The following is a 16,297-nucleotide window of genomic DNA, read 5'->3' as shown; positions in this document are numbered from 1 at the left end:
GAACATCTTAAAAAACACAACTGTAGAGAGTCGCACCAATCTTCAGCTGTGATGTCACTTCTAGTGTGACGTCATCCTGACGTTATATCAAAATAAGATTCAAATGACGTCAACAATGCCATCAAGATGATGAACACAATAGAGTGGTGCACGAGTGCACATAGGATTTTTATGAACTCAGATATTTCTAACCCTATAGGTAATAAATAAAAAATAATACCTACCTCCTCTGGTTTGAGGAAAATGTGCCCGAAAAACATTTAATTTTGTATGCATAACAAAGAAAATAACAGAAAGTCCTGTGTGGCATTAGTCAGCAGCAAACTGTTTTGATTATTGATAATTCTGTAGTTGTGTAATGCTGCAAAGAATGAAACTGATTTACTCAAAATATTGCATTACATCAGCTGTTTACAATGTAAGTGTCAACTGCAAAATCGTAATTGAACAAAAGTTAGCAACTATCAAAAATGAATACTGTCATGTGAAACAAATATAAAGTTGACCATAACCCGTACCATTCCCAGCAAAATCATCTGTATAAGAAATCCTCATCATAAATTTAATTCATAAAGTGTCTTTGAATCCTTGATTCATCCCTGACAGTAATTGTCCGGAAAGCTTATTGTCTGGACTAGCAGGGTCATATATTGGAAATAAGTTGGACATATATTATTTGACAGATGGAACAGGAGAAAATTATGACTAATCCTCCCGAAATATCACTGGCCCCAGAATGACAAGAAGAACTGGCTCTTGAAGGCTGATGAATGCTTGCTGTCTAGTGAAGATATAACGGCTCACATCTGTCCGGGAGTGACCCAGCCACCTGGCCCGGCTTCCAGGGCCTGAGCCACAGCTATAGTGTTCCGATCTTCATACATGCCACCCACTATCTGAACCCCGACTGGTAGCCCACTCTTGTTGAGCCCAAGAGGACACTGTGTGACAGGCAGACCCAGTGCATTGAAGATGGCCGTGTAGGAGAAGTTGGTTGGTGTTGAGAGAGGCTGGTTGTGGAGCTGGGCAGAGCAGGGGTGTGATGGATACAGGAGGATTCCCCCATCGTCAAGCAGCTCCCTCATCTCCTTCTCAAACTCTGTCAACATCTTCAGGAACTGGGCGTTGCTACCCTCCAGCAGAGGGGTGAAGCACTCTATCACAGCCAGCATGATGGCTGGAAGAGTGTGGTGGGACCTACCGATCAGCCAGAGGAACAACTCATAGAAGCCATTAACCGATCCCTTTTCACCAGCCATGAACTCGCTGAATGTTTTCCCATCGGAGGATGTCATGCGGGCTGACCACATCTCCATGCTGTACTTCATCCGCCTCAAGTTCAGTGTGGTCACTCGTACTCCCAGTGTGTGCTCCAGGTACGCCACAGCCTGCAAGGGGAAACAACACATTAGTTCTTCAACCTGAAACAATTCTATTTCCCAACATCACACGACACCACAAAGAATACAGTCAACTTCTGAACGAAGTAAAATCTGAATGAAGTAAATTCAGAGCTAAGTAACTTTGAACTAATCACTTCTACATCACTACATTCAATTCATTAATGTCAAGATCAGATTCTTCCTCTTTTTGGTTCTGTAATCACTGGAATACAACTGACCTTGACCAATTCATCACATTAGTTATAACAATATCTACATGAAATAGAAATGTCTTAATTCCCATTTGGGAATTTCTGACAATTGCTGCAGACTTGGTGTTGAAGATTGGCCTATGAGCAGGTCAAGATAACCTCCTGTACTGGGTTGACCAGCTATTTGGTTGGCTTGTAAGAAACAATTAAGGAGATATAGGCGATGGAGATGTCACTCTTGTCATGGAGTGGTCCCTCATGGACATCTGCTCATCTCTGTTAATAACCTGTTCCCAGTGCATCCATCAACCTGTTCCAAGTGCATCCATCAACCTGTTCCATCTGCAATAACCTGTTCCATCTTCATAAACCATTTCCATTTATAACAACATCAACATGTTCCATCTACATCAAACTGTTCCAAGTGTATCCATAAAGCTCTTCCATCTACATAAACCATTTACATCTGTATCCATCAACCTGTTCAATCTACATCCATCAACCTGTTCCATCTACATCCATCACCCTCATCCATCTACATCCAACAACCTGATCCATCTACATCCATAAACCTGTTCCATCTGCATCCATCAACCTGTTCCATCTACATCCATCAACCTGTTCCATCTGTATCCATCAACCTGTTCTATCTACACCCATCACCCTCATCCATCTACATCCATCACCCTCATCCATCTACATCCAACAACCTGATCCATCTACATCCATAAACCTGATCCATCTACATCCAACAACCTGATCCATCTACATCCATAAACCTGTTCCATCTGCATCCATCAATCTGTTCCATCTACATCCAACAACCTGATCCATCTACATCCATAAACCTGATCCATCTACATCCAACAACCTGATCCATCTACATCCAACAACCTGATCCATCTACATCCAACAACCTGATCCATCTACATCCATAAACCTGTTCCATCTGCATCCATCAATCTGTTCCATCTACATCCATCAACCTGTTCAATCTACATCCATCAACCTGTTCTATCTACATCCATCAACCTGTTCCATCTACATCCATCAACCTGTTCCATCTACATCCATCAACCTGTTCCATCTACATCCATCAACCTGTTCTATCTACATCCATCAACCTGTTCCATCTGCATCCATCAACCTGTTCTATCTACATCCATCAACGTGTTCCATCTACATCCATAAACCGGTTCAATCTACATCGATGAATCTGTTCCATCTACATCCATCAACATGCTCTACTCACTTTTTTCTGTGCTGCCACCAGTTCTTGATTTACGTTACTCTGAAGCAACCCTCCTCCATCATTCTCCATTGAGAAAAACCTCAGCTCCTTCAAGTCCACCTGCAAGATTCATCTTCTCAGTAAGTATTGGAAATGAATAGGAGAACTAATGTGCAGCTGTTTTCATGATTAACTTTAATTAACATCAGTTAACAACATACCTCATGTGAAAACATTGGCCCATGGCAAATGTTTCAACAACATTTAAATAGCAGTCAAGGTCAATGCACGATCATACTTAATGGAAAATCTGGTACATTGACTGATGTTTCAAACACATCCAGACAGAGGTCTCCGTCCATCACTGATGTTTTACCAACATTGCACTTTCGGTCCATCATGATCTTGTTTCAACAGCATCTGGAAAGAGGTCTTGGCCCATCACAGATGTTTCATCAATATCCATACAGAGGTCTTGGTCCATCACAGATGTTTCACCAATATCCGACAGAGTTCTTGGCCCATCACAGATGTTTCACCAATATCTGACAGACGTCTTGGTCCATCACAGTTGTTTCACCATTATCTGACAGACGTCTTGGTCCATCACAGATGTTTCACCATTATCTGTACAGAGATCTTGGCCCATCACAGATGTTTCACCAATATCCATACAGAGATCTTGGCCCATCACAGATGTTTCATCAATATCCATACAGAGATCTTGGCCCATCACAGATGTTTCATCAATATCCATACAGAGGTCTTGGCCCATCACAGATGTTTCACCAATATCCGACAGAGTTCTTGGCCCATCACACATTTCACCAATATCTGTACAGAGATCTTGACCCATCACACGTTTCACCAATATCTGACAGAGGTCTTGGCCCATTACGGATGTCTAACCAATATCTGACAGACGTCTTGGTCCATCACAGTTGTTTCACCATTATCTGACAGACGTCTTGGTCCATCACAGATGTTTCACCATTATCTGTACAGAGATCTTGGCCCATCACAGATGTTTCACCAATATCCATACAGAGATCTTGGCCCATCACAGATGTTTCATCAATATCCATACAGAGATCTTGGCCCATCACAGATGTTTCATCAATATCCATACAGAGGTCTTGGCCCATCACAGATGTTTCACCAATATCCGACAGAGTTCTTGGCCCATCACACATTTCACCAATATCTGTACAGAGATCTTGACCCATCACACGTTTCACCAATATCCGACAGAGTTCTTGGCCCATCACACATTTCACCAATATCTGTACAGAGATCTTGACCCATCACACGTTTCACCAATATCTGACAGAGTCTTGGCCCATTACGGATGTCTAACCAATATCTGACAGAGGTCTTGGCCCATCACGGATGTCTAACCAATATCCGACAGAGGTCTTGGCCCATCACGGGTGTTTCACCAATATCCATACAGAGGTCTTGCCCCGTGACAGATGTTTCACCAACATTCTCACAGCAGTCTGGGTCCATGCCAGCTGTACTAATAACATACTGTAATATATTTTCTCACTTTTTTCTTCAAGTTAAGCTGCGAAGCATCCCCAGACATAATCTGCATCAGAGGTAGGAGATCAGCAGCATAGCGGCAGAGCGGCCCCGTAACAAGCAGGTCGACCTGACTCCCCGTGGCAGGAGGGTGCTGTCCACTGTTGTCAACAACACCTGCATAACAATAACAACATTAGCATGATCAGAATATTTTCAATTGATGTCAACAACATTTAAGGCATTCATGGCATTAGACATATGGTATTTCCAGGTTACAGGAGATTGTCTACTGTTGCCAGCAAAACCTACATAACATGACCCAAATCTAAACAAACACAACAAAATTAAAAATTAGAGGTCATCATGCGAGTGTGTTTGGGGATTGTAAATATCCTGTATTAGGAATAAACATTGTATTTAGCTAGCCTTGGCATAATGACAAGGGTGAATGACAAGGGTGACTCCATGTTGGTTTGTGAACACTGAAAGTAATCCCTACTTGACCTCGATATTTGCATCTCTATCCACATTTAACCCCAACAGACATCGTTTTTGTCCCCTGGCTTTATCCTGCCGAGAAACTTACCCATTACATGACAAACAAAAATATCACTCAGCATTATCTAAGGCAACAACACTACAACTGGCCTCTCAAGGGAAACTGGCCACTACAGGTGTGTAGGAGAGAAGAGGGCGAGAGATGTGATTCATGTAGGCTTGGACAGTTTCAATACAACAAGTTCTCCAGTGTTGGGTTGCCTAGGTGTCCATGTAACATATGCAGTTGGTTGTTAATTTGAAAAACTGTGACAGGACATTAAATGCATGCTTCATCTGCAGCATGTACCTATCCTACCCCATGCTATTCTTCTAGAATCTCTCACACCATATTTCAGCAGTTTCTTAATATAACATTATATCCGATCAATCATTATGCAAGTACCTGGGTCCCAATAAAATCAAAGTTTACTTTAAAAAAAAGAATACATTACTTTGATTTTAAGTTTAAAAGCAAACAAAACACCACTTACTCATTTAAGGTGTATCATTTAATGACAATCCTTGTTATGTTTTGTTAATAAATAAAGTACACTGTTAGCATGTTCATTAACCAAGTTACATTATGCATGTTAACACCCAAAAAGGCTCAGCCGGTTCACCCCAATTATGTTTCTAGGTTTGTCAGCACCATACCCGTGCTCATGGGTTTCACCAAAGTGGTAAACGTCCTAGACCTGCATCACTTCGGGCTTTCCTCCCACATTAAGCTGACACGCCACGATATAACTGGAATACTGTTAAAAGCGGTGTTAAACCCAACTCACTCACTCAAAAAGGCTCAGGTGTATTGCTAGTTACTTCCGTTACAAATTTAATATTAAATTAATACTAGCAATGTTCCTTATCTCAACACTGAAGATTGTTTATATGATAAGGTACCACATGGAAATGTAAAGAACAGCTGACAGGAAGTATTCTTACCTCTAGAAGGTTTGTGTCCGTACACACCATTGAAGAAAGCAGGCATTCGTATACTTCCCCCGATGTCCGACCCCACTCCCATGACGGAGGCTCCCGTGGACAGGATGCACCCTTCACCTCCTGCAACAACAGACAATGGACACTGGATTTTACTGGAAACAAAATACTGCATCCTGCACATAGTAAAATTGAAAATGGACACATTGGACACAAAAGAGCAGGTTGGAATTATTAAATTCATAATATTAAAAAATACATTAAATGTACATGATGTATCTCATATTGCTGTTCTGATAAGATGTACAATCAATGTTAGTTCACATTACCTTCACTCAATCACAAAGCATAGATTGGAACAAGGAAATGCCTTTCTGTTAGAAGCATAAAGAGCATCACACATAATATTTGTACTGTTTTAATGGTACTTCTTCCTGATATCCAGACTTCGGGTCGTGAGATGGGTAAACAAGACTCTCTTTATGTCATCTATATTGGATGTTAATGTACACAGTGTGAAGTGTGTGCTGTTTACATGGTTTAGAATAGAACCCAGCCTATCGAAATGCCTGTAGATATAATTCATGTAATTATAAATTAATTCTTCTGTGACTGTATTGAAAATATCAATACACATGGGTTGTATTGCAATACATGTCTTGCTGATGGCCGTATTTCAATATATCAGTATACCAGTTATATTGTAAACCCCTATATACCATCTCCTATGACATTACAGAGCATTATACCACCAGGATGCGTTACGTCCATTGTTTCTGAGGTTTGTTCTTTGTAACGACCCTGCACGAGCAAGCCTCAATTCACAGTTCCTGCATCCTCTCATAAAGCACATTGCATAGCACTATCAGTGACTATTATGAGTTATGTCCCTTCTATGTCCCTCCCATTGACCAATCAGATTTCACCTCTCATATAACTTGCATTTGCTTCAAACAAAATGGCGCCCAGTCAAGACAATCTGATCAAAATCTATATTGTAATAAAACGGGTCCTACTTCGCGAAGTGCATCAAATCATGTGAGCACCTTGAGTAAAAACATGAAAAGATTTGGAAAATATCTGTTGGTGGAATACATGCTTTTCAAATCCTGCAATCGACCGATGGGATGTCGATTTCATTATCTGATTTTGATTGGACTATGCATAGACTTGTTAGTCCAGGTAAAATATAACTCCATAATTCCTGCCTTGTTCGACAAGGGTGGAAACTGGACTCACTGACGATAAAAGTCCAGTTTCCACCCTTTCCGAACTAGGCTGGTATTACAGAGTTACATTTTGGCTGGACTAACGAGTCAATGCATAGTCCAATCAAAATCGCGCAACAAAATTGAAAACTGGTTCGTAAACTGTCGTGCAGATTTCAGTCGATAGCAGGATTTGCAAAGCATGGGCACTGCAAACTGCTTTGGAAGCAGATATTTTCAAACGATTTCATGTTTTAAATCAAGGTGCTCACGTAATTTGATGCAGTTCGCGATGCAAAACTGTTTGATCACAATATAGATGTTTATTATCAATAAGATCTGTCTTGGCTGGGCGCCGCAATTTTGTTTGAAACAAATGCAAGTGATACGAGAGGTGGAATCTGATTGGTCCATGGGAAAGGTTTAGAAGGGACATAATTTGTAATAACCACTGGTGGCGCTACGATCGACCCCAGGAATTCCAGCCTAGTTCGGTAAGGGTGGAAACTGGACTTTTAAAGTCAGTTAACTCTCTTGCCTCGGGAAGAAGTAAGGAGGGCGCTTACCTGTACATACACATGTACCTGCAGTCTTACACAAGAGGGATATTACATATATTCAGTCATGGCTGAATGAAATTAACAGTCTGAAATTTAGGGGTATGTTATCACAGATTTATTGCTTCAGTATTATAATTTCAAACCCTCTTGCACAGGTTCTTTTTTCAAAATAACATTTGAGATATCAAATCCATGTAAAGGCATTTTTCACAGGAGGTAATACTTCATAACTGGGAGATAATGGATTTGGAAGTAAAACACATTGTCTTAATCATATTTTATTCACAGCAGTGAAATGGACTGGGTACAACAGAGCTCCAGATAACTTTTTGAGCAATTGAGTTTTTACTCCAAGGTTTCTATTCTAATTGGGTAATTTCATTTTTCACTGGGTAAACAATATTTTTTTACTCATCTACTCATCACTGTATTGGGTTTTACCCAAAATGAGTAAGAATTTTGAGATTTAAAAACAAAATGAAATAATGTTTTAGATGTATATTGGTATATAATGGTTCTGAATATAAGGTTGACTCGGAAAGTTAGCTCGTAATTGTGTTTCGGAAATTAGCTCCATTGTACACATGATGCAAAAGCTTCATTGGGTATTTAGTCGTGCTGTTTTCAAACAATTGAGGGGGGCACGGGTGACCCAGTCGTCTAAGGCGCCGCAATTCGCTGTGCAGAGTTGCGTCCCTTGGGCACGCCAGAAACCTATGGTTGTGGGTTCGAATCCTGGTTCGCCCCAATTATGTTTCTAGGTTTGTCAGCACCATACCCGTGCTCATGGGTTTCACCGAAGTGGTAAACGTCTGAGACCTGCATCACTTCAGGCTTTCCTCATACTTTAAGCTGACACGCCGTGATATAACTGGAATAATGTTAAAAAGCAGCGTTAAACCCAACTCACTCACTCACTCAAACAATTAAGTTTTCAATTTAATGCATGCATTTCTGTAAGCAAGTTAATTGAAAGTAATTGGGTTTTGAATAGTTTTCGGGGGTATTTTACGCAAATATGTAGCTTATCTGTAGCTCTGGTACAAGTTTTCCATCTTAAAAAAACCTCAGCCTATAAGTACAACAAAGAGGGGCAGAATATGTATCATTAGACTTTCTTATTATGAGGTGAGGTGAAATGGGGTTTAACGTCGCATCCAAGATAATTGCACATATATAGTGATGTGCATGTACATGTGTGTGTTTTTGTGGCTGCTTGTACTAGTCCGGACTGATGCCGATTTATAGTGCTAGCTCACTGAGATACCATGCCGCAGTTTAACATGAATATCCCACTCAGACACAGTATACTGACTCCGAGCCAACCAGTCCTTGTTTTAGCCCCTTAATGCCGAGTGCCAGACAGGGTAACAACAAGTACCATCTTTTAACGCCTTTTGGTATGACGCGGACGGGGATCGAACCCCTGACCTTCCGCTCTCCGGGTGGGCGCTCTGCCACTAGACCACGGAGGCGGTCTTATTATTATGATAGATAAACAGTTGAACACTATTGAACATAAAGTGATTTTTAGTCATTGGGAGACATGCATGGCCATGCATAACTAATTTGATACCTAACCGAAATCTTTTCACAACTACATTATTCAAACTTGTCAACAAGTTGTTACATTGATGAGCAGACAGTTTACATCATAAACAGTAATGAAATCAGTTTTCACATTGAGCACAGCAGAAGTCAGACCGTTATTGTGTGTACCTGAGCTTCCTCCTACGATGTGACTGGTGCTGTAGGCGTTGTTTGTCCGGCCGTACACATTGTTTGCCGACTCGTACCACATACAGAGCTCGCTGGTGTTGGTGAGGATAAAGGGAATGGCTCCAGCTGCCTCGAGGTGTCTCACAACAGGAGCCGTTGATGGAGCCTTGTTATTTCTCCTTGTCCACAGACCAGAGCAGCTTGGCATACCTGAAGACATCACAGCAGCATCACAACATGGAACCACTGGCAAACACTGTCTACTACAAGAACCTGTTTACAATGCTTGCCCTGAATATTCAGTGCTTGACCCCTGCCACTTGAAGAAAGAGAAGAGTTGTCCGATGCTTGTTACCATGGTTACACCCTTCTCCCATCTCTGAGTACACTATTATCATGATGATATTTCCTCTGTGAGAGAATAACGTTTATTTTTCCCTACATGTTAACAATGTCTGAACAGTATGTGACATGCCTAACCCAACATCTGTGACATGCCTGCCCCCACATCTGAACAGTATGTGACATGCCTGCCCCCACATCTGAACAGTATGTGACATGCCTGCCCCCCACATCTGTGACATGCCTGCCCCCACAACTGAACAGTATGTGACATGCCTAACCCCACATGTGACATGCCTGCACCCACATCTGAACAGTATGTGACGTGCCTGCCCCCACATCTGAACAGTATGTGACATGCCTGCACCCACATCTGTGACATGCCTGCCACCCACATCTGAACAGTATGTGACATGCCTGCACCCACATCTGTGACATGCCTGCCCCCACATCTGAACAGTGTGTGACATGCCTGCCCCCACATCTGAACAGTATGTGACATGCCTGCCCCCACATCTGTGACATGCCTGCCCCCACATCTGAACAGTGTGTGACATGTCTGCCCCCACATCTGAACAGTATGTTACATGCCTGCCCCCACATCTGTGACATGCCTGCCCCCACATCTGAACAGTGTGTGACATGCCTGCCCCCACATCTGTACAGTATGTGACATGCCTGCCCCCACATCTGTGACATGCCTGCCCCCACATCTGAACAGTGTGTGACATGCCTGCCCCCACATCTGTACAGTATGTGACATGCCTGCCCCCACATCTGAACAGTATGTGACATGCCTGCCCCCCACATCTGTGACATGCCTGCCACCCACATCTGAACAGTGTGTGACATGCCTGCACCCACATCTGAACAGTATGTGAGATGCCTGCACCCACATCTGAACAGTGTATGACATGCCTGCCCCCACATCTGAACAGTATGTGACATGCCTGCCCCCACATCTGTGACATGCCTGCCACCCACATCTGAACAGTGTTTGATACACTTGCCCCACACATCTGAACAGTATGTGACATGCCTGCACCCACATCTGAACAGTATGTGACATGCCTGCCCCCACATCTGAACAGTGTGTGACATGTCTGCCCCCACATCTGAACAGTATGTGACATTCCTGCACCCACACATCTGTGACATGCCTGCCCTCACATCTGTGACATGCCTGCCCCCACAACTGAACAGTGTGTGATATAATATGCCTGCCCCCAACCTCAGAAACAATGTCTGAACAGTATGCCTTTCTTTTGTCCCTTACTTCTCAAAGCATTTAAACAGTACGTGCTTAAATGTGTTACAACAATAATAATAATAATAATAATAATAATAATAATAATAATAATAATAATAATAATAATAATAATAATAAAAATAATATTAGTCTACCTGACATTCGCTAACCCATCAACCAGGAAGTTACTAACAGCACTACACAAAAGTTTCACATTACAATTTTTTAAGAACCGTATTCGACGTAATAAGCTCCCCACTCTAACATGTCTAATAAGCGCCCATGGCAATATTTGCTAATATATTGGCTAGTGAACAATCCCAATTAGCAACCCTTCCGATTGATCAATGTACAAAAGACTTATTTATTCACGTATAATACGCACTCTTGTTTTATACGTACCCTTCATTATGGGCAATTAAACTCTGGAAAAATATATCTGTCGTATATATAAACATTTCAGGCTGTCAGCATAAACCACGAAATTTATCTTTCAACTCTCTTTTTTTCACCAAAATAATATTCTAATATGAGCCCCCTATTTCTAATTTTGAGAGCGCTTATTACGTCGAATACGGTAGATGTGTTTTGAGGTTTGATTTGAAGGCTTACCTTTTACTTGAAATGCTTCTTTAACAGACAGTGGCACTCCCAGCAGTGGTAAATCTTTGACAGAACTGTCGTCCTCAGCTAGCTGCCTGTCAACATTTCCAGCTGCCTCCAAGGCTTCTGAGAACATGTCCACTACAACAGCGTTGACCACTGGGTTGACTGCCTTCACCCGCTGTATGAATCTCTGCATCACCTCAACAGCGGTCACCTGCAGCACAGACAACAGACACACACCTTTAGCTATCAGTGCGTTATGTTCACATCATTGCGAGGGTCTCGTCGAGAATGTAAACACGATGGGAGGAAAAACCTGTGGGCCCTTTCCCCCCTGTTTTTATGATTATAATATAATATACGATTGAGCCGTTCTCATAACAGTTATAAGTAAGAGGCCAAAATCAAAAGGGGAAAAGGCTTAATTTGATTTTCAATGTCTGATCAGGAAACGCCTGACTGACAATTAAAATATCACAATGATCATACTTTTATCCCAAACAATAACAATTTGCATACAGAATGTTCATCAATATTTTCATATTGGTCAGCAAAACTATTATAAAAACCATGCCCTCGGACAGTACATCGTTTAACAGCGCTCTGAATGTAGGGGGATGGACCTATAGCCTGCTGAACAGATGTGTTCAAGGTCTATAGTCAACATGGTCAAGTAGAGCTAGTCATATGACTTGTCATAGGGTAGCCTGGTGGTTAAAGCATTCGCTCGTCACCCCGAAGACCCGGGTTCGATTCCCGACATGGGTACAATGTGTGAAGCCCTTCTGGTGTCCCCTGCCGTAATATTGCTGGAATATTGCTAAAAGCGGCGTAAAATCAAACTTACTCACTCACACATCCATATGGCAGGTATTGTGCACTATTTATAGCACAATCTGACACCAATTCACAAAACTACCATTTGGCTGCTACACCTTGAGTAAACATTACAGACAGTGAACAAACAACTTTAGGTAGGGTCAAGCTGACAAGCATAAACCCATGACCAAAGGTTTGTGGCATGTCTAAAGCTAGGGTGAAACTCTCACAACTCATGTAGAGTTTTAAGCTACCACACTTGTTAATTGTGTTTTGTATATGGGCCTATGGCCTTCATACTGAACATGCTGAATAAAGTATTTATTAATATACTGAGTTTTGAAGCCAAATACAGTTCACATTCATACCTTCTTTGTTCGAATACGATCAGCAATCTCCACTGCACTCAAGAGCAGTACTTCATCAGTGACTGGTGAGACGGTCGTGGCTGGGTACCACCAGGTTAATATCGCAGAGAGAGGGGGCTGAAGGAGCATCTGGAGGAGAAGGAACAGACATCTCACTGCCTGCCGGAGCAGCCTCACTAGCGGCTGCATTCTGAAGCTGAAACAACCAACACCATCATTGTATATCACTGTCTACATCATACAACCAATTAAACACATTCATTGTATAACATGGTCGACATCATTGTATAAATAGGTAAAAATCTCAAAACCGACAAATTTTCTGATATCAACTTGCAAAAATAAAAGTGTCCCTAATATAATTTTTCTCTTGATATTAGAGAATATGATACTTCAGAAGTACTTTCTAGTTCAATGCAGTGCAGTGATGTGTTTAATTAATTAGAAAATAATTAATGAATTAGCCTAATTCGCTAGGACATTCAACTCCGTTACGGATCACAAAATGGAAAGTAATTGTAATAGCACTATGTTGCTTTGAAATATAAAATCATATTCAGCAATTAGCTTTAAGTGTGAATACAATTCAGTGTTAATACAAATGGAAACTGGCTAAATAAAATGTATGATTGGACATTTGTAAGTGCTCGCTCCATATTTCAAAAGTTTGCCTAGACAACAAAGTCATTTACATGAAAGACGGTATCCAAAATATAGTATTTTTCATCTTTTGTCACAACATATATTATCATTAATCCTAATCTAAAGTTAAAACTCATAAAAACAACAAAGTTTTTCGTCAGTTGTCAAAAGAAGTCATCTTTTTAAAAAATCCTGACTTAACAGAGTTGAGTTTGTTGTAACGGAGTTGTAACTCATATATTTTGTTATTGATCTGTAGCATAAAATAACAACCTTTTCATCCCTTTTGAGATGAAATGTGAAAATACATTCACTGTGTTGTGTTACTTGTCAGAACTTTGGTACTCATGGTTTATATGCCAGTTACTGCTGGGTCTACTAAATTACTAATGTTCAACCCTTTGTATAGACGTTGAAATAAATAAGTACAAAGTTGCTTAAAATGCCATTTTAGATCACTATAATATAGTTGCAAAACTTCACAATTGTAAAGATCAAATTCCAGATCAATCGTATCATCAACACTGTCAGAAAATATGTTGTTTATACATGCATAATGAAATTGCTTTCTGCAGCCAAAACACAATAGCCAGGCACTCCCATCAATGTAAAAGACAACAGTTCCATCTTCAATAATTAGCCCACTGTCTGAAAGAGCGCTATCAATAGTATCAAATCCACATTTTGCACAGGTCCTAACATCTTGTTCATCAGAAACATCAGAGCAGTCTGAGTGACTATTTTAAAAAAAAGTTCTTATACCAGACTGTGGGAAAATTATTTGTCAGGTATAGGGTTAAAACAAAATAAAATATTCTTGAAGAACAAAGCTATGTCCTGACAATAACTATAGAAATTGTGCAGATGCACAAATATTTCCTTTCCGTTATGATGTACAGCATGACAGAGTTGAGTGTAACAGAGTTGAGAAACCTTACTATAAATGGCTCATATCCCAGCATGCTTTGATTTTTATGGAAATTAAAATACTCACTGCTAACATGGTCTTACTAACCAATTTCTCTTGGAAATGTGAAGGAAATTAGAATGAGATATAGATCTACAGACAGTGTAACAGAGTTGAGGCTTAGAAAACATACTGTACTTAACAGACATATCTTGATGTCATTTGCTTGAACATTGTACATAAATGTGGCATCTATCTATCACCAGCAGATGATCTTCATACACATGTTGCCAAATGAGGAAGCGTATGAGAGTTATCTCCCATAGCACAGTTATTTTTTTAGTATTGGTACGTTGTAACGGAGTTGAGTGCCTTTTGAGGGACTTCTTTTTTTCCTAATTTATTTTTTTTCAATTAGGTTTTAGATAATAATGATAGGATACGTGTAATTAATGTTCATTTGAGAGTCTGAAAAACAAAATTTATTACATTTTTATAATATTTAGATATAGATTAGGTATTATTTTTTATTCTGGTCCAGCTGAGGGACAGCCATGTTTTTAGTAAATCCAGAAAATATTTGCTTATAAACAAACAAATATTAACTTGAAAGTACATTTTTGTAGCATTTTACATTTGAAGAAAGGTAATCTACTTGTGAATAGTCTTGAAAAGGAAATCAAATATTTCAAAATACATTTCTGCAAACAAACTACTGATGTACAGGTCAAGTGGGAAATTGTTACGGTGATGAGATTTTCACCCAAATATAGACTACTAAACGAGCTCCCGTGTCATACCAATTTTATTCAACGAGTGATGTTTGTTTGTTTGTTGTATAACGCCGCACTCAGCAATATTCCAGCTATATGACGGCGGTCTGTAAAATAATCGAGTCTGGACCAGAAAATCCAGTGATTAATATCATGTGCATCGATCCACACAATTGGGATCGATGACATGCATCAACCAAGTCAGCGAGCCTGACCACCCAAACCCATTAGTCGCCTCTTACGACAAGCATAGTCACCTTTTACGGCAAGCATGGGTTGCTGAAGACCTATTCTACCCCGGAATCTCGAGTAAATAATCATAGTATCTGACGAGCGAAATCAGACATCCTCGTGATCCACCGCATAATCCGACTTAGTTTTAACAGAATAATAGTTCAAACACATTAAAAGTTGACAGGTATTTATTTAATAACATACAATGGCTTTCCTTAGTTTAGGGTCCAGGCTAGTCTGTCTTACAGACTCTGATACAAATATATATCAAATATAGCCCATGCAAGTCTATAATGTTTGGCAAGTCTAGATCACTGCAGTATCTGAAAATGAAGAGAGTCACTTGGCTCCTTTTTATTATATTTTCATTAAGATAACTGAACAACTGTTTATTTATGCAAGATGTGTTCATTTCAGAGACTAGATGTTAGTCTAGGTCCAGTCCCGTCCACAAGGATAGCTATCCTAGTGCTAAGGTTTTCGTAGCTCCTATATTTTAACATAGATTTACAACTGTCGTTACGCTACAATCGCTTTGTGGAACGGGACCTTGCACCTCAAGTTTACAAACTTGTCACAATAGACTTTGTCGTCATTTGCCTAATTGTGTTGCAATTTAGGCTAAGCAACTCTTGCGAAACAATGTCCTGTTTCATTCGCAACCATCAATTTGATTTATGTTCCTATGGCAACGCTACATAAATATGTCCACTAATTCAGAAGGTAACGTGGACATTTCAAACAAGCAGGCTGATGATTTTTTTCATCACAACATAATGCATTACACTGATAATAACAAATGTCATCACCTGAAAACTGCAATCACGGAGGTATTCACGGAAGTGTTACAGGTTAAGCTCCGCACACCATTCGACTTTACGTTTAAAATAACAGGTTCGCAGATTTATCACTGCAAAGAGCTCTCTCGCAAGACAATGAAGGATAAAATCTAGATTTTGATCATTGATATGTTCCTCTTGAAATACATTTCACCGTCTGACAGCAGGAGGCAATCGTAGACACATCAATTGTTGCAACA

At 40.3% G+C, this 16,297-nt stretch overlaps 1 protein-coding gene across 1 annotated transcript; it reads right to left on the bottom strand.

Annotated features, from left to right (window-relative positions):
• Nucleotides 1-16,220, bottom strand: LOC139474917 (fatty-acid amide hydrolase 2-like). Its single transcript, XM_071258110.1, has 8 exons — nt 16,068-16,220; nt 12,703-12,898; nt 11,522-11,729; nt 9,319-9,528; nt 5,835-5,954; nt 4,375-4,526; nt 2,847-2,945; nt 1-1,388 (listed from the first exon to the last, which is right to left on the bottom strand). Exons 2-8 carry the CDS (start codon nt 12,889-12,891, stop codon nt 801-803), a joined length of 1,566 nt encoding a protein of 521 aa, XP_071114211.1. The 5' UTR covers nt 12,892-12,898; nt 16,068-16,220; the 3' UTR covers nt 1-800.
• Nucleotides 16,221-16,297: the final 77 nt, after the last annotated feature.

The sequence above is a fragment of the Haliotis cracherodii genome, unplaced genomic scaffold (assembly GCF_022045235.1).
Source record: "Haliotis cracherodii isolate W230 unplaced genomic scaffold, xgHalCrac1.p SCAF_3, whole genome shotgun sequence".
NCBI lineage: Eukaryota > Metazoa > Mollusca > Gastropoda > Lepetellida > Haliotidae > Haliotis > Haliotis cracherodii.
The sequence above is the reverse complement of the archived record's forward strand: the minus strand, read 5'-3'. Positions and strand labels throughout refer to the sequence as shown.